General features: G+C 35.9%; 1 protein-coding gene across 11 annotated transcripts in view; it reads left to right on the top strand.

Moving 5' to 3' along the window:
- Nucleotides 1-19,518, top strand: part of POT1 (protection of telomeres 1) — a 98,026-nt gene that overhangs the window by 15,633 nt on the left and 62,875 nt on the right. For 10 of the 11 annotated variants that reach the window (XM_061414590.1, XM_061414592.1, XM_061414587.1 and 7 more), the window contains 3 exons: nucleotides 3,418-3,531; nucleotides 6,874-6,921; nucleotides 11,681-11,795. In XM_061414590.1, the coding sequence (XP_061270574.1) occupies nucleotides 3,418-3,531; nucleotides 6,874-6,921; nucleotides 11,681-11,795 (277 nt within the window). The remainder of the gene's footprint in view (nucleotides 1-3,417; nucleotides 3,532-6,873; nucleotides 6,922-11,680; nucleotides 11,796-19,518) is intronic. The other variant, XM_061414593.1, reaches the window with a different exon arrangement.

Below are 19,518 nucleotides of genomic sequence, written 5' to 3'. Positions count from 1 at the left end.
ACATTGATGCAAAGATAGCGATTAAAACCTTATCATTTTTAGTAGCACGGTTATGCTTCTCAGGCTGATTTCCTATTTCTGGTTTCAGTAGACTGAGATAGGCACCCACTCTGATATATCAGAATATTTAGTCTCACTACTAAACTGTGTATTTCCCATTCTTGTTTGAATGGCTTCAGTATGCTTTTCTCAGAAACTTAGAACAATGTATATTAAATCTCATTTTCAACTTAGTCTAGTGAATGTTTATACAAACTAAAACAGCCTATTATATGTTTATCTTTCTTATCCTCTGTGTATTTGAATTAATTTGAGAGCCATTATGATTAATAAATCATTAAATATGAATCCTAGGCCACTTATTTTTCTCTTTGTGAAGTTCAATATTTCTGTTTTTACCAGTACTGATTAATTTATTCAGCACATATTTATTGACCACTGATTATGAACAGCAGCTTCCACCAGTCACTTGTATGAGACACCCATATGGATAAGACATTCTTCGTCCCAAGGATCTGACAGAGTTTTAAGGGCAGTAAAAATATTAAGAAAGTTTATAAATAACACAATACAAAAAATATTAAAATGATGTATAGGAGAGTTTAGAAGAAGGAAGAATTATTTTTCCTTCTCCCTTCTTTGGGGTACAATCTAAGATAAACCTCACAGGGAAGAAACATTTACAGCCTAGATTTTCAAAGATAGTTAGGATCAGATATGTGCAGAAGAGAAAAATGCTATTTATTATTAGTGGGGGCTCAGAATATTCCAAAAAGATATGTGGAAAAGCACTAGATATTTAAGAGAATATGATTTATGTAGTATTGAATGGCAGTAACTGGAGATAAAACAGGCAAATTCAGTTAGGATGAGATCACCCAGCCCCTTCAGTGCAATTTATATGTGTAAATTAAACACAAATTCATGTTTATAGGGCTTCCCGGGTGGCTCAGCAGTAAAGAATCTGTCTGCAATTCAGAAGATGTGGGTTTGATCCTGGGAGGATCTCCTGAAAGAGGGAATGGCAACCCGCTCCAGTATCTTGCCTGGAGAATCCCATGGACAGAGGAGATTGGTGTGTTACAGTCTATGGGTCGTAAAGAGTCTGACACGACTAAAGCGACTGAACACATGACACACACATTTATAATATAAATATATATATACATATTGGGGAGGGATAAATTGGGAGATTGGGATGGACATATACACATTACTGTATGTAAAATAGATAACTGTAAGGACCTACTCTATAGCACAGCACTACTCAGCACTCTCTAATGTGATATATGGCAAAATAGTCCAAAAAGAGGGGATATATGTATATGTATAACAGATGAACTTTGCTGTACACTTGAAACTAACACATTGTCAATCAACTATACTCCAATGAAAATTAAAAGTAAAATTAAAAAAGTATAATAAATTAGACATGTTATTTTTCCTTTCTTAGATTATTTTTGGTTATTTCCATTTTGTTGATTATATGCTAGAGGAAAAGTTGTAACTTTTTTGAGTTGTGTTGCTAATGTTAAAATAGAACACACTTGGAAAAAGTTTTATTATGAATACGGAGAAGGCAATGGCACCCCACTCCAGTACTCTTGCCTGGAAAATCCCATGGACGGAGAAGCCTGGTAGGCTGCAGTCCATGAGGTCGCGAAGAGTCGGACACGACTGAGCGACTTCACTTTTACTTTTCACTTTTCATGCATTGGAGAAGGAAATGGCAACCCACTCCTGTGTTCTTGCCTGGAGAATCCCAGGGACAGAGGAGCCTGGTGGGCTGCCATCTATGGGGTCACACAGAGTCAGACACGAATGAAGCGACTTAGCAGTAGCAGTGTGTCCTGCTTTTAGTAATTTATCTCTTTATTTAAAATTTTTTGCCATTGTAAAAGAAATATTTGTTATTCTGTAAAAGTTAAGTTTACCCAGAAAAATAGAAAAATGTGCATCTCTACCCCTAACATTTTCATTTAGTATATATCTTTATGTTTAAGACATTTTAAAGTAAAATAGAAAATAACATGAGATAGGTTATTTTTTGCATTTTGAAGAGAATATAGAACTGACAAACCAGTGACTTCCCTACTTCTGTTTATTTTCTTGTGTTAGTTTGATTAAACAACTTCACATCTTTGACTAAAATATTAAGTTTTCATTTAAATCAGAGTATACTGTTCTTAGGTACATTGGAAAGAATTTCATATTTTTTAGTTATAAAAGTAATTTATTCCTGAAGGAACCTTTAGAGCTCCCTAAAACAGGATAATGGGAAATCTTCAGTGGGAAGGAAAATTTTCTCCCATTTAACTATAGCATTAGCAGCACAGACACAATTATGTTTGCAGTCTCACCTGAAGAAAATAAGATGGAGAAATTTGCACAGCTAAAATATCTAGATAGAGCCAGAGATTTTAGAAAGACATTTTATGTTCCTTCCTTTGATTCATGGATAGTTTATGGAGGGCCTACTTTGTGCCAAGCCCTCTAAATACAAAGCAGAATAAGACACCGCTTTGTCTTCAAGGTGCTCATGGCCCAGTTAATGGATCTAAATAGAGAATCCTGGGAATTGACACTATACTCTTGCAAATAAAAAATCAGTAATGCAGAAGACTTCTTTTTGGTAGAGATTAAAATTATTGAAGGAAATTGCCTAATGCTCAAGGATTTCTATATATCTTAAGGTTTTGGTGTTAAAATTAGAAGAGTAAGGTAAGAAAATATATACATATATTTTTATAATAGAGCAAGACAAAATTCATTAAATATGGATGTTCCACTATTTGGGAAATAAAACAGGGAGATTTAACTAAAAAACGAGATAGGAATAAATCTAGATTGACTTATTACTATTATAAACCTGAGTGGAAAGAAAATATCTTTGTTCTTATTAGTATATAAATGGAAGTTTCTTATTAATGTCTTCTACCTTGTATCTTTATACAGGTTTGTTTTATAACAGTATGGAGTTTTTGCACTAATGACATGTGCTTCTCCATGTAGTCTTTCTTGCGATTTAGTTTCATTTAATATCCATTCTTAGTACTGTTGGCTCATCACTATCTCTTCATTGTGTTTATTTATGTAAGTTTATGCACATAAAGTGAGATAAACATTCATTTTTGTTGCTCTATTTGATAAATAAAAATCTCTACGTGATTTAATTAGTGTTTTCCTGGTCCATTAAGAGAGGCATTGTACTTGTCTATGCCTACATTACGGATACCCATTTTTGTAGGAGATGGTATTCTAAATCTTAGAGTCAGAAAACATTAAGTAAGTTTAGGGAAACATGTTTTCCATTTTACAGAAATGATTTCCTCTTTTACATAGTAATAAAAATCAAAATCTATGTGGCTTTCAGAATTATGTTATATTGATGGTTTTAAATTATTTTATTCTATATAGGACACCATTGCAGTGGCTGGATTTGTTGTTTTGTCAGCATCTTCATCTCCAAGCAGAGATGGTAAACATTGCTTATTTTTGAAAGCATCTGAGAACTTCAAATCAACTGTTTATGTAAGTGTGCAACTTTTTTAGTCTAATCATTTTATGATTTTAATGAGCTAAAGTGATGGAATAGAAGTATTTCTGTACATCTGCAGATAAACTATTTTGTCTGACTGAATTATTATAATTAAATATTTTAAGTTTAGAAAATAGAAATCTTTTTCTTAGCTTTATGTTTAGAATGACGCCATTCTAAACATTAGAATGACACCATTTCTAAACATGAGAATGACGCCATTTCTAAACATGAGAATGACGTCATTTCTAAACATTAGAATGATGTCATTTCTAAACATAATATCCCGTAAAGATAAGTAATTTGTTAATGAAATTCTTAAAACTTCACAGGCACTTTAAACCTGATCCTATTCTTTGCAATTGTACTGTCATCCTCTTTTGATGGTCTGCTTGATGTTGCCTTAAATTAATCAGATGCCCCTTTTTAGATAAAACTGATTTCCTCCTGTTATTGTTGTTCAGTCGCTAAATCTTGTCCAACTCTTTGCGACCCTATGGACTGCAGCACTCCAGTCTCCTCCTTTCTCTAGTGTCCCCCAGAGTTTGCCCCCTTCTTTTGCCTTCAATCTTTCCCGGAATCAAGATCTTTTCCAGTGAGTTTCCTGATCTTCACATCAGGTGATTACAGCTTCAGTATCAACTTTTCCAATGAATATTCAGGGTTGATTTCCTTTAGGATTACCTGGTTTGATGTCCTTGCTATCCAAGGGACTCTGGACAGTCTTCTCCAGCACCACAGTTCAAAATCATCAATTCTTTGGTGCTCAACCTTTTTTATGGTCTAATTCTCACATCCATATATGACTGCTGGTAAAACCATAGCTTTGACTGAACAGACCTCTGTTGGCAAAGTGATGTCTCTGCTTTTTAATACACTATCTAGGTTTGTCATAGCTTTCCTTCCAAGGAGCAAGCATCTTTTAATTTTGTGGCTACAGTCACCATCCGCAGTGATTTTGTAGCCCAAGAAAATAAGATCTGTCACTACTTCCACTTTTTCCCCTTCTATTAGATTGGTTCAAAAGTAATTGCAGTTTTGGACTGTGAATTTTAAATCATAATAACTAGACTCAAACACATCTTTATTAATCAAAATAGGAATAATTACAATCAACATATTTTTGCCAATAAGAAATAAGTCTCTTTATTCCTGTAGCATAAAAATCTGTGCTTCAGGATTAGATGAACTCTTGGAAAGCATTTTCTGCTTCCTGCTCATTGTGGAAGCGTTTTCCTGCAAAAAATTGTTGAGATGCTTGAAGAAGTGGTAGTCAGTTGGATATGGCAGATGAGGCAAAGCTTCATAGCTTTGTTTGTTGTTGAACAACAACATTGTGGAAGCGTTTTCCTGCAAAAAGTTGCCGAGATGCTTGAAGAAGTGGTAGTCAGTTGGATATGGCAGATGAGGCAAAGCTTCATAGCTTTGTTTTGTTTGTTGAACAAACAAAAGTTTGTTCAACTTTTGAAGTGTTGGTGCAGTCAGGTATTGTGGAGAAGAATTGGAACCTTTCTGTTGAGCAGCGCTGGCTGTAGGCTTTGCAATTTTTCATGCATCTCATGGATTGGCTGAACATACTTCTCAGTTGTAATGGTTTTGCTGGGATTCAGAAAGCTGTAGTGGATCAGACCAGCAGCAGACCACCAGTGACCACGACCTTTTTTTGGTGCAAGTTTGGCTGTGGTAAGTGCTTTGGAGTTTCTTGGTCCAATCACAGAGCTGCTCATCACCAGTCGTCATATAAAATCCACTTTTCATTACACGTCACAAACCAGTTAAAACATGGTTCATTGTTATTTTGTCAAATAAGAGAAAATGACACTTCAAAACAATGATCTTTTTGATTTTTCATTCAGCTCATGAGGCACCCCTTATTGATCTTTTTCACCTTTCCAATTTACTTCAAAGGCCAAATGACTAGCATGAACAACATTGAGTTCTTTGACAACTTCTTGTGTAGTTATAAGAGGATCAGCTTCTATGATTGCTCTCAGTTGTCAACTTCTGACCACTAGCCTCTATGCTTCTCATCTTCAAGGCTCTTGTCTCCTTTGCAAAACTTACTGAACCACTGCTAACATATTGCACTGTATGTTAGCAGTTAGCAGTTCCTAGGCCAAATGTGTTGTTGATGTTGAAAGTTGTCTCCTCTGTTTTGTGACCCATTTTGAACTCGAATAAAAAAGTTGCTTGAATTTTGCTTTTTGTCTAACATTATTTCTATATTCTAAAATAAATATAAATACCAAATAATAAGTCATTAGCAAAACCACAGTTAAAAATGCACATTAAACACATTTATTTAATAACGTATTCCAGTATCAAACAGCAAAATTCAGCAATGCAAAACTGCAATTACTTTTGCACCAACCTAATATTTGCCATCAAGTGATGGGACCAGATGCCATGATCTTAGTTTTTTGAATTTTGAGTTTCAATCTAGCTTTTTCACTTTCCACTTTTATCCTTACCTAGCGGCAATGGCACCCCACTCCAGTTCTCTTGCCTGTAAAATCCCATGGATGGAGGAGCCTGGTAGGCTGCAGTCCATGGGGTTGCTAAAAGTCGGACACAACTGAGTGACTTCACTTTCACTTTTCACTTTCATGCATTGGAGAAGGAAATGGCAACCCACTCCAGTGTTCTTGCCTGGAGAATCCCAGGGATGGAGGAGCCTGGTGGGCTGCCATCTATGGGGTCACACAGAGTTGGACATGACTGAAGCGACTTAGCAGCAGCAGCAGAAGCAGGGCTTTAGTTTCTCTTTGCTTTCTGCCACTAGAGTGGTATCATCTGCATATCTGAGGTTGTTGATATTTCTCCTGGTTGATATTTCCTCCTGTTTCATTCTTTATGATCATCCTCTCCCTCTCTCTTTACCCCCCACCCCATACATACACACACACACACAAAGGTGTTCATCCTCTCCCTCTCTCTTCACCGCCCCCCCGCCCCCACTGCCACCGCCATACACACACACATACACACATACACACGCACAGTTGAAGACTACCTGTTTGGTCAAGGCTGTCAGGCAGAGAGGCAAAATTGGGTCAAGCCATGTGCCTGCAGGCCAACATCTACCTGTTTTGTTGTATTCTGTTTATCTGAACAGGGTATTATATAGACCAATGTGGTCGTATGATATTAAAATTAATGAATTTAAACTGAAGCTTAGCTTAGACAATTTTGTAACTGTCACTGTTCATTTGTAAGCTTTATGCCATTCTAGTGAACTTTAATATTTTAAATTAAGATTGTAGGTTTAATACAGTAAACATCTGTAATCACATTGCACATGTTTGGATACAAATAAATCCTCTTGTTTTTTTCAGGTTTATGTTAAATCTGTAAGAGATTGTTCTACAGAATCAATGTCTTTGGTAAGATGATGTTCATTTTAATTTAGAAATGTACACCCTCCCACAAACACATACCTATATATACATACAAATATGTATTCAGGCAACTTTATAGCTAGCTATAAAGTTTGAAATAGTATCAGTACAATGGGAAAACATAATCTCTGCTTTTTTAATACACAATGATATTACATTTTAGTTATATATTTGCATAATAATTAATATTTGGTTTGTCTATTACCTGGAATATTTGCATATATTTTTGCAAAAGTTATGTATATAAGAAAATTAAAGTGGAAAAAAAGTTTTATTGTGTGAAGACACTAGGATTTTTGCTACTTCTAAATCTTAAGCAGTCATTTCTTTTGCTTTTCATCAGCTTATGTTTAAAACTGATTATTATGCACTAAACTGTGATTTGATAAATTATGTAATTTTCAGTAAAGAAGTTTTTTACACTTGTGACATATTTTGCTTTTCTTTTACAATCATTTTTTCAATATTTTAAAAATATTGTTATCTCATAGCAATGAAAAGGTTCCCATTTTTTCAAGTAAACTACTTGTAGCTGAGTGAAACTAGAATGAAGGTAATATGTTGATAAAGTTTAATATAAAGTTTATGTTCTACCTGTTCTTAAACCTTTACTTTCTATTGGACAGAGTTCGTCAACTTTGTTTCTAGTTAACAGTAACTTCAGGGTATAGGCTTTAAATTCTGAATACTACCATAATAGTATAATATAAATTTGTTATTTAGGGAAACAATAACCAATAAGAGGATTATACTTTTTTAAAAATATCAATTAACTCTGATATTACTATTTTTAAAATCATTATAAATAGGTCAAGTTCAAATATTTGATTCATCCATGCACCTGTAAATAAGGCAGAAGTAAATGAAAGCCTCTGAACTTAGGAAAAATGGTTTTTCAGGAAGCTCAGGTATTCTGAAATATTAGCATATAATTTAGCTGCTATACACACATATACATATGTTTTACTTACATTGAGAACCAAATTACTGTCAAGAAGTTTATTGCTAGTTGTGAATTAACAAGTATATTATTTGGAAGACCATAATGGTTAGGGTCTTTGAGCTGTGCTGCCCTTCCTCTTCATCTCTACATTAGGGAGATGTTTCTTAAGATAATTTATTTGATCCAGTTGTTTTGGGAGCTGAGCTCCTCTCAGGTCTTCCTGTCCTATATGCTGACCATTATTTTTCTTTCATTTTTTTTATCATGGTTTGATGAGATTTCTAAGCTAGCTCTGTCCTTCTTGTGTTTGACCTGAGCCTTCTTGAAAAAACCAATTCATTTTGATTAGATTTAAAAAATTGTAACTGTTAGTATGATAGGTAACCTTATTTCAGTTGGGAGTGAGATTGGTGGGTGACAGAGCCAAGTGACTGAGCCCTTTTCAGGATTGTTTGACTAATAGTGTTTGTAATTTCCTCAGTTCTGTCTTGCCGCAGCAAAAATTTGAAGCAATGGACGGACAAGTGTTATTACAGCTCAGTGTTACTGCTTGGTTACAGCTCAGTTTTATTTGGCAAACAAAGGAAAATACATCCTCGAGGCATGAGGGCGGGCCAACCCAAAAGAAGCACAGAGAAGAGAGAGAGAGTCTCAATTTTGGCTCCTCATTTTATTTGTTTTTCTTTTCTCCTCCCCCTGAACCTGCCCTATGTAAATTGGGCTAGCCAGGAGGGCTGTTTGTTTCACCTGAGGTTCTCACTCCACTCCTCAGGCCTTCCTTTGTTCTATTTTTCTGGGCTTTTTCCTTTCTTTCTCAGTTAGCCACCACCATTCTGGATTCTGTTTTCCTATTCTAACTACCTAACATTCCTCCCTCAAGAGACTCAAGATGGGAGGCCCAATTCTTTGGGAATAGGGGCGTTGAGGTCTCTCTGGCTACTTCCTGCTGAACTGGGATGGGGAGGGGCATTGGGCCTCCCCTCTTGCTAGTCTCAAGCCTCAGAGTCCTTATAGCAGTGTCCATCTAAGGGTGAGTGATATTTTCAGTGGTCAGCTCTAGTTTTATGTATCCTTGTTGAACTGGCACTGAATGTTGTAGCTTGTTGACCTGGGCAGAGACAAAACGGGTTAGACAATTGATACTACATGGAGCAATCATAAGCACCATCAATATGGTGATAACAGTGATTAATACGGGTATTAGCCAACTCCAAATTTCCCATCACCAGGAGAAGGATCCCCCAAAGAGAGATTGTAGCGACCCCTAGAATTCTTCTGCTCATTCTTTGAGATCCTGTAGGATCTGAATTTTTTTTTTTGAGGACTGTAAGACTTTCTTTAACTTCAGTTCAGTTCACTCGCTCAGTCGTGTCCGACTCTTTGCGACCTCATGAATCACGGCACGCCAGGCCTCCCTGTCCATCACCAACTCCCAGAGTTCACTCACACACATGTCCATCGAGTCAGTGATGCCATCATCATCTGTCGACCCCTTCTCCTCCTGCCCCTAATCCCTTCCAGCATCAGGGTCTTTCCAATGAGTCAACTCTTCGCATGAGGTGGCCGAAGTATTGGAGTTTCAGCCTCAGCATCAGTCCTTCCAGTGAACATCCAAAACTGATCTCCTTTAGGATGGACTGGTTGGATCTCCTTGCAGTCCAAGGACTCTCAAGAGTCTCCCCCAACACCACAGTTCAAAAGCATCAATTCTTTGGTGCTCAGCTTTCTTCACAGTCCAATTCTCACATCCGTACATGACCACTGGAAAAACCATAGCCTTGACTAGATGGACCTTTGTTGGCAAAGTAATATCTCTTCTTCTCAATATACTATCTAGGTTGGTCATAACTTTGCTTCCAAGGAGTAAGCGTCTTTTAATTTCATGGTTACAATCACCATCTGCAGTGATTTTGGACTCCAAAAACATAAAGTCTGACACTATTCCCACTGTTTCCCATCTATTCCCCATCACTATGAAGTGATGGAACCAGATGCCATGATCTTAGTTTTCTGAATGTTGAGCTTTAAGCCAACTTTTTCACTCTCCTCTTTCACTTTCATCAAGAGGCTTTTTAGTTCCTCTTCACTTTCTGCCATAAAGGTGGTATCATCTGCATATCTGAGGTTATTGATATTTCTCCCAGCAATCTTGATTCCAGCTTATGCTTATTCCAGCCCAGCGTTTTCTCGTGATGTACTCTGCATAGAAGTTAAATAAGCAGGGTGACAATATGCAGCCTTGACGTACTCCTTTTCCTATTTGGAACCAGTCTGTTGTTCCATGTCCAGTTCTAACTGTTGCTTCCTAATCTGCATATAGGTTTCTCAAGAGGCAGGTCAGGTGGTCTGATATTCCCATCTCTTTCAGAATTTTCCACAGTTTATTGTGATCCACAGTCAAAGGCTTTGGCATAGTCAGTAAAGCAGAAATAGATGTTTTTCTGGAACTCTCTTGCTTTTTCAATGATCCAGCGGATGTTGGCAATTTGATCTCTGGTTGCTCTGCCTTTTCTAAAACCAGCTTGAGCATCTGGAAGTTCATGGTTCATGCATTGCTGAAGCCTGGCTTGGAGAATTTTGAGCATTACTTTATTATCTTACCTGGAGGTATTTACCCAGAAACAACATGTCTCATTCAAGATGACTCAAGCCCCTCCTTGTTCAGGGATCAGGAGATCTATCTCATGTCTATTTTGGAGTACATTCCCTGCCAAGCTGTGTTTGCTCTTTAGAACTGTTCTGAGAAACCTTATCCCCGGAAACTTAATTTTGGGGGTGTTCATTGGTATGACACTCATCTGTAGTCCTGAATAGGTGTCTGAGATCTCCCAGGGGCTCACAGGTATATTGAGTGTCCTCTTCTGTTTTTTTCCACGGCTTGACTCATGAGTAGTGAATCCAGGAGTCGTGTCTGAGTACCTTGACTGCTGCTGGGGTAGAAAGTATTACAGCGTAGGGGCCCTTCCATGTGGGCTGGAGTTGAGCTTTTCGGACCCATCTTTGCAGACTTTAATCAGGACTTGAGTCCCTGGAGCATATAATGGTAGCTGTTTAGAATCTTTTGGGCCCTAGTTGACACCCCACAAGTGTATATCTTGTTGGAAGTACACAATGGCCATGGTATAAAACTGGAAGGTCTGAGCCTCTGAACCTAGGAAGAGGTGACTGACATAAACAAAAGGTCTCCCATATAGCATCTCATGAGGACTAAGACCAACCTGTTCCTTAGGGGCATTACAGATGTGGAGGAGAGCTATTGGTAAAGCCGCCTTCCATCCCAGGGAGGTCTCCTAGGTTATTGTTTTATTGCTGATTTTAAGAAATGGTTTACCTAACCCCTGTAAATCACTTCCCCTTTTATTTCCAAACTTATGTACAGTTATTTCATATATTTTCTTCTTTTATTACCATTTTAATGTCTTTGTATCATTTATATTCAAATTTGTCTTTATTTAGGCCTTAGTAAAATCTTCATAGCAGTATAAGAAAAACAAATATATGCCATAAGTTTTGAAGTGATTCTAGTTAAGGTTAAAAACTAGAACTAAAATCTCTTAAACTGCTTTTTTTTTTAAAGTTGTATACAGATTGCAACATTAATAATCAAAGATATTTATAAGAAAAACTAGTTTATACGGTAACCTTCATAAGCTGTGCATTTCCCTTTTTTTTAAGCCATCTCTTTTCAGACACAAAGAAATAGATGCAGATCAATTTATTAACTTACAAATTGATCATAACATGATTCTAAAATCTAAATAAATACTTAATAATATTGATATATTCACTGTCTTTCTTTAGGCTCCAGCCACACATTATGTATATACACCCCTGAATCAACTTAAAGGTGGCATGATTGTGAATGTCTATGGTGTCGTGAAGTTCTTTAAACCTCCGTACTTAAGCAGAGGAACTGGTAGGTATTGGGTGAAGATTTTAATGGACTGAATCTGCTTTATTGGTTTCAACACAGCTCCTTCGGTACTCTAAGCCTAACAGGCTCAATTCTGATTTGTCATTGTCAAACAATACTGATGCAGATTTTTTTGGCCAGTTTTATTTATAAAATATGTGTTGTCTTTAGGTTCTAAAGAATAAAGAAATTAAAAGGATGCTAAACAGTAACATGACAGATATGAAAGTATATATGAAAGAATAAGATAGAAAAAGTAAATGTATAGCCAATTACAGAATACTGTAATACTGTAATGATGATTTGTAAATCATTTTAATTCTGGTATAGAAGTTAAATAACAAATGTATAAAAAAGGACCACCTGTAAATACATGTTAGTGGGTACACAATATAAAAGGATAACATTGTAATGTTGTAATGTCAGTGATATAGAGTATGTGTTGGGAAGAGTAAAAGTGTAGCGTTTTTATGTGTGATAGTTTATTTTTTATCAGCTTGAGACAGTTTTAACTGTAAAATGTCTTATGTAAATTTTGAGTTAACCAAAAAGAAAATATCTATGGATGGTACTCAAAAGAAAATGGGAAAGGAATCAGACCTTATCTAATGACAAAAAAAAAAAAAATCAATGAAATACAAAGGAAGATCATAAGAGGAAACAGGGATCAAAAGAGCTACAAGTCAGAAAAGAATTAGCAAAATGGCAAGAGTAAGTTCTTCTTTAAATGTAAAAGGGTTAAACGCCCTATTCAAAAGACTTGGGTTGTTTTTAAAGTTAATTGAAAAGATATAACCTATTCTTAGCAGTGGCCACAGGACTGGAAAAGGTCAGTTTTCATTCCAATCCCAAAGAAAGGCAATGCCAAAGAATTCTCAAACTACCACACAATTGCACTCATCTCACACTCTAGTAAAGTAATGCTCAAATTCTCCAAGCCAGGCTTCAGCAATGCATGAACCACGAACTTCCAGATGTTCAAGCTGGTGTTAGAAAAGGCAGAGCAACCAGAGATCAAATTGCCAACATCCACTGGATCAAAATAGGAAAAGGAGTACCTCAAGGCTATATATTGTCACCCTGCTTATTTAACTTATATGCAGAGTACACCATGAGAAACACTGGGCTGAAATAAGCACAAGCTGGAATCAAGATTGCTGGGAGAAATATCAATAACCTCAGATATGCAGATGATACCACCCTTATGGCAGAAAGCAAAGAAGAACTAAAAAGCCTCTTGATGAAAGTGAAAGAGGAGAGTGAAAATGTTGGCGTAAAGCTCAACATTCAGAAAACGAAGATCATGGCATCTGGTCCCATCACTTCATGGGAAATAGATGGGGAAACAGTGGAAACAGTGTCAGGCTTTATTTTTTGGACTCCAAAATCACTGCAGATGGTGATTGTAGCCATGAAATTAAAAGACGCTTACTCCTTGGAAGGAAAGTTATGACCAACCTAGACAGCATATTAAAAAAGCAGAGACATTACTTTGCCAACAAAAGTCTGTCTAATCAAGGCTATGGTTTTTCCAGTGGTCATGTATGGGTGTGAGAGTTGGACTGTGAAGAAAGCTGAGCACCAAAGAATTGATGCTTTTGATCTGTGGTGTTGGAGAAGACTCTTGAGAGTCCTTTGGACTGCAAGGACATCCAACCAGTCCATCCTAAAGGAGATCAGTCCTGGGTGTTCATTGGAAGGACTGATGTTGAAGCTGAAACTCCAGTGCTTTGGCTACCTGATGCAAAGAGCTGACTCATTTGATAAAAACCGTAATGCTGGGAAAGATTGAGGGCAGGAAGAGAAGGGGACAACAGAGGATGAGATGGTTGGATGGCATCACCGACTCAATGGATATGGGTTTGAGTGGAATCCAGGAGTTAGTGATGGACAGGGAGGCCTGGCGTGCTGCGGTTCATGGGGTCGCAAAGAATCAAACACGACTGAGGAACTGAACTGAACTGAATCTATTCTATATAAAAGTGCAAACTTTTAAACAGACTAATGTAAAATAATGTGTTCAAAAAGCCTGAATTTCAGTTTTCTGAGAGTTAATGTATTTAACAGACAGTGCACTTTCATCTTGGTTTAATTCAGTTCAGCATTAAATTTCACATTTATTACTCTGTTAAGTCTAATTTTAAACAACAGTTTGTAAAACGCATCATTGTTTTATGTGTTATTAATAAAAGCTATACTTTACTGTCAGTTTTAAGATGTAGCCATATTTTAAGATGTAAAAATATGAAACGGGTAGTAGTAAGGAAACATTTTCTTTATATACCGTGTGTCTGCTAACTGCTGTGGCTCAAGCTGAGAACACTAAGATGTTCCTAGTGAGTTAATATTCTTTAAAGATTTAATTTATTAAATTGTTGTTCAGTCACTAAGTTGTATCTGACTCTTTTGTGACTCCATGGACTGTAGTCTGCCAGGCTCCTCTGTTCATGGGATTTCCTAGGTGAGAATACTGGGGTGGGTTTCCATTTCCTCCTCAGGGGACCTTCCTGACCCAAGGATCGAACCCATGTCTCCTGCATTGTAGACAGATTCTTTACTGAGCTACCTGGGAAGCCCTAATTAAATTACATATGTAAATTTTATTATGAAATGGCCTCTAAGTTTACTCCTTGCTTTGTTGGATGGAGGAAAATTTTATTTTCATGTGGTCCGAATATTTTGTTAATGTGTAGGTACAACTTAGTTTATGTGAAAATGATTATGTGAAGCCTATTAAATCTAGAGATAAGAAGCTTTGAAATAGAAGGTAACTAAATTTGAAGAGCCCAAAGGGATGTTTTATTGAAAACCCTGATTTCTGTTGTTTTAGCAGGAGGGCAAAAAAACCCTAAGGTTGAAGCAGAGAAATTTTTGTTTGAATTTCTCAAATATTTTCATTCAACTTTACCTTTTTGCAAAGTACATTCCATACCCCATCATACCATTCAAAATACACATACATACTTTCACTTTTGTAGTTTCTTCTCATTGAATTTTCCCCCCTGAATTTTACATTGCTCGTTCTGAGAATTCTGTTACTGTGATCCTCTTCCAATGGTGAGTGTTATCCCGCTGGCTTTCATTGGCCTGCCAAATGTAGGAATAAGCGACATATTGGTAATAATGTTCCTCTAACTTGGTACAAGATATAATTTAAAAAATTTTTTGCACTTGGTGTGTTGCAATTGCTTATCATTAAAAGTTTACAGTAAATTAATCAGCAAGTATATTATGTTAAAAAATAACATGAAATGAAATTAGAAAATAAAAAGTTAGCTGTTTTTAAAACAGCTGTGATGACTCAACATTAATTTTATATAGCATAATCATTTTCTTCTGACAGTGTTATTAATTCACGTGTATATAATGAAAGCACTGGGAAACTATATAATAATATGTTTATTATATATTCTATGCATCTTATATGTCTCTCAGATATCCAGTCCCTATATTTCTGTTTCTTCTGAGATACTAAGTTAAAATGAATGTCATCAATTTTTTCTGAATATATTCATTGAAACTCTAAAATATGTCTGAAGATATAGGGCGATATCTTTACAAGCAAGATAATAGCAAGATAGTAGCATTTGCAGACTATCTGTCTTTTCATTTTAGTTACACTTACATTTTTATTTCTGTTTGATAGAGTTCATCCTTCAACATGCTGCAGGAGAGTCAGACAGAAAGCTCTGATTTTTGTGTTCAGGAAAGGATCACCTTCATTAGTATTACCACTGAGAAGTACTAGAATAAATGTACAGGAATAACCCACAGCTGTGCCTCTTTTGTATGATATAAAGCAACCTTATTTCACAAATACATGGCTACAACCTAAATATTACATCTTAATGTACAAAATAGTTATGTGGAGGAAAGTTACTTTTATGCAACTCAAACTTAGGTAGGTGGAAAAAAATTCTATATCATCAGCCAGAATTTTTCATTAAAATTCACTTTATAAATGTTCAATTCAGTGCATTAGAGGCAATTTGGTGCAATTTTGCATCCTTACTACTTGGCTGGAGCTTTTCTTGAAGACTTTCCTCCTCTGTGATAATGATTACACATGACCTGTGGCACATTGCCATCTTGTTTTAAAGCATTGCACAAGCTTTATTTCCTAAGCTTTGTATTCAGTCTCAGGGCAGTTGCAGCTTTTGCAGAAGTCTTATCAATCCTGTGTTAAAAGGACTACAGATACTCAGTCTCTTACTCATTTGTGATAAGATGTCATGAAAACCAAGAATATATCAGGGATAATGAGAACAACATGTATTAAAAGATCATTGTATCATCAAAATTGATTTTGATAATCACTCATTGGGGTACATAATATGGCCTCTTTCATGTAGGAAGACAAGGTAATTGTCACCTTCTTGGGATTTTGAGATTTGTAGCAGTTAGCTCCTGTGAAAGCCTTACAGTTACTTTCACTTTACAGAGCTGGATTTAGAGAGCTAGGTATGCGGTGTTTCATCTTGTACAGATAACATTGGGCATATTTTCTTAGATAACACGTGTAAAGGAATTTATTTTTAGCTTTGTCTCAGATTTTAAGAAATAGCTTAATACTTACTTTAAACTTGAGACACCTTTACTCTGTTCTTATTGTCTGTTCTTACTAAGTAAGGTGGATGGAGGCAGGCCATAAATCATTTCCATCCAGACCTGTTAACAGTGTATAGTGATGCTTACTTGGTTAATATAATCCCCGCTCACAGAGCAAATGGGATGAGTAGGGAGAACTCTTGTTTGTGCTTATTCTTCCTAATATTTGAGCCCAGAGGAAGGGAGAGAATAGTCAGAGTATTCATATCATCTGTTTTTATTGTTTACCTCTCCTTTTTCCATTCTCTCTCCACCTTTGAGGCCCTAGAGGTCTCAGCCTTTTTGTGCTGTGTGGTATGGCCCATCACCTATGGCTTGCAAGCTTTCCTCAGGAATGCTTTATGTTGTGAAATTATTTTCATACCTCACCTTCCATCAAAAATTCTCAATATCAGAAAAAAAATCTTGGTTAAACTGACCAGTTTTGGATGTTACAGTGTTTCTAGAAGTGGACTTCTTGTATTCAATTTCTTAGAAAAAGGACACCTGTTGCAGCTCCTTCCTGAGCAGTATAATCAAATTATTAACATTGTATCTACAACATTGGATTTCTGAGAGCTCCTACCTATTTTACTTACTTCTGGTTTTTAGGTTAGAGTACTAGGATATAGAACCCCAGGACTTTATCTTTTCCTGTTTTGTTAAATGTTCTAGCTAACTCTGGATTACTAGTTTTGGTTTTGTAAAAATGCTATTTTCACTTATGAAAATGTCTTAACCACTTTTGTATTAATGTCATGTCGCATAATTTTTTGAATATTTTTGTTTTGCATGAGTAATATTGGTTGCCTATTAATGATGATATAGCTAGTATCTTTTAATTTCACAAAGTATAATAATAAATTCCCACATTTTCTACATTTAAATGATTGAAAAAGCATTTATTAAATACTGAATGATTAATGACTCTTTGTTACTCCATATAATCCAGGAGCTTTTCTGATTCATCAAAGATGAAAACATCAGGTGTAACATAAATTGTGTATAATATTTAATTATATTTTTAATTTTTTACAATTGATAATGCATCTTTAGACATTTGACTGTTTTGTAGTCTTCAACCTTTATGTTATGAAAGTATGATGACAGCTCTGTAGAACCTGCTCTAGAAAGATACATATACATGTGTAAAGACTTAAACATACAATATCAAAGATTCATTCCCTGCTTCCTTTGAGCTTCAGATTGGAAACTCCTGATCTGTGATATGTTTAGACTCACTTATCTGAATATTCAGTTAATATCAAAGCTACAGCATATGTATTGGTTTAATATATGGCATTTAAAACAAAATAAATATATAGGCTTTTTTTTTTCAGTTCACTCGTTTGCATTTATTCAACAAACATTGACAACTTTCTATGTGCCAGGTGTTATATTAGACATGAGACATTCAAAGATTTATGTAATTGTTTTCCACCCTCAAGAAATTAAAATTTACAGTTTATACAGATAATCATTACAATACAATAATTATAATTATTCACGATTTCACTTTGGTTTTAGTCTTTCCCCAATTTGTAAAATTCTAGTTGTCTATTTTATTGTTGAAAATGGACAGAATCGTCATTGTGAAACATACTAAACTTTTTGAATGTGTATTTTAAAGCTGAATAGTGGATTTACCTTTTCTATGAGATGAAGGTTGTGGGCAGGCATGGAGTTTTCCATTTCTTTCGAGCTAAAGCATTATGTCTAGTTGAGTGAGTTGAGACTTCTCAATTGCTTGGCTATCTTACTTTCATGATGGGAGGGCAGCCAGAGCACAGCTAGTCATCACTTATCTCTTTAAGGATTTGGAAAGAAGAGCTAAGCCTCTCTTCACTGTTTTCAGGCTATTCTGTCCATGCCAGTAGGAAATATTTAGGTTTCCACTTGGAGAGTGAAGGTGAAGAAAGATCTTTCTTATTCTGTCACTGAACCTTTGTATGGATTGCTTTCTTATATTCAAGATGACTTCTTTGAGGTTTGTGGCATCGCCTCTTTCCTGTCCATATCCTAGGAATATGTCTCTCAGAACCTTTTCCTCTAAAAAATTATTAGCCCACTTACTATGTTTCATGAGTTTATAGTTTTAATTACTTCAGTGAATAATAATATCAGTGTTTTCTCATTCTTTGATGAAACTTGTGGTACATTCTTTTATTCATTCAATTAGAAAATGTCTTTGCTAGCTTGCGTAGCATTATACTATAGTTAGTTGTTGTCTAAAGACGGAGACTAATAGGTTGTTGTCCATAGATAAAATAACTCTCAGAGAGTTTATAAGTGAGAGAGATCCAAAGGTAATCAGCTAGTTAATACAAGGCACAGTTGTATTATGCTGCGATTAAAGGAATAAACAAGGTGCTTTTAGAGTGGGAATGCAGAGATAAATGCTAACGGAGAAAAGTTTCTAGGAGATGTAGCCCTTTGAGCTGAACTTTAAAGGATATTGGATTTTGATAGAAGAGGAAGAAGAGGTAACATTCCAGACTTTGAAAATAGCAGCAACAGTTGTCAGCTTTATAATGAAAATGTGTACTTAGTGCTGAAACAGTCGACTTAAATATAATTTGAAGCAATAGAATGTCAGCAGTATATTGATGCATACTTTTATGCTCTTGTAGCGGGCTTTTTTAGGGATTGTTATTAAGGACCTATGATACACTGTGTGATACACTCCTTGTTTATATTCTTGAATAAAATTTAAAAAAAATTTTGTATTTAATTTATGGTTTTCATATGTGGTAAAACTGGCTTGTTCAGATTGTATTGGTTATATATACAGTCAACATCTTTATATGCTAGAACTGTCATGTATCAATCATTGGCAGTTGGTCTTTGCAAGGTTATTCAGAATTATTACAAATATATTTTAAGTGGACTTCCCTATAGCTCAGATGGTAAAGAATCTGCCTGCAATACAACAGACCCAGGTTTGATCCTTGGGTCAGGAAGATCCCGTGGAGAAGGAAATGGCAACCCACTCCATATTCTTGCCTGGAGAATCCCATGGACAGAGGAGTCTGGTGGGATGCAGTCCATGGGGTCACAAAGAGTCGGACACAACTAAGGGACTAACACACACTCATTTTAAGTGGCTGTCAATGCAATACTTCATTATATTATATAATAT

Source organism: Bos javanicus, chromosome 4 (assembly GCF_032452875.1).
Source record: "Bos javanicus breed banteng chromosome 4, ARS-OSU_banteng_1.0, whole genome shotgun sequence".
Lineage (NCBI taxonomy): Eukaryota > Metazoa > Chordata > Mammalia > Artiodactyla > Bovidae > Bos > Bos javanicus.
This window is presented reverse-complemented; position numbering and strand designations above follow the sequence as displayed.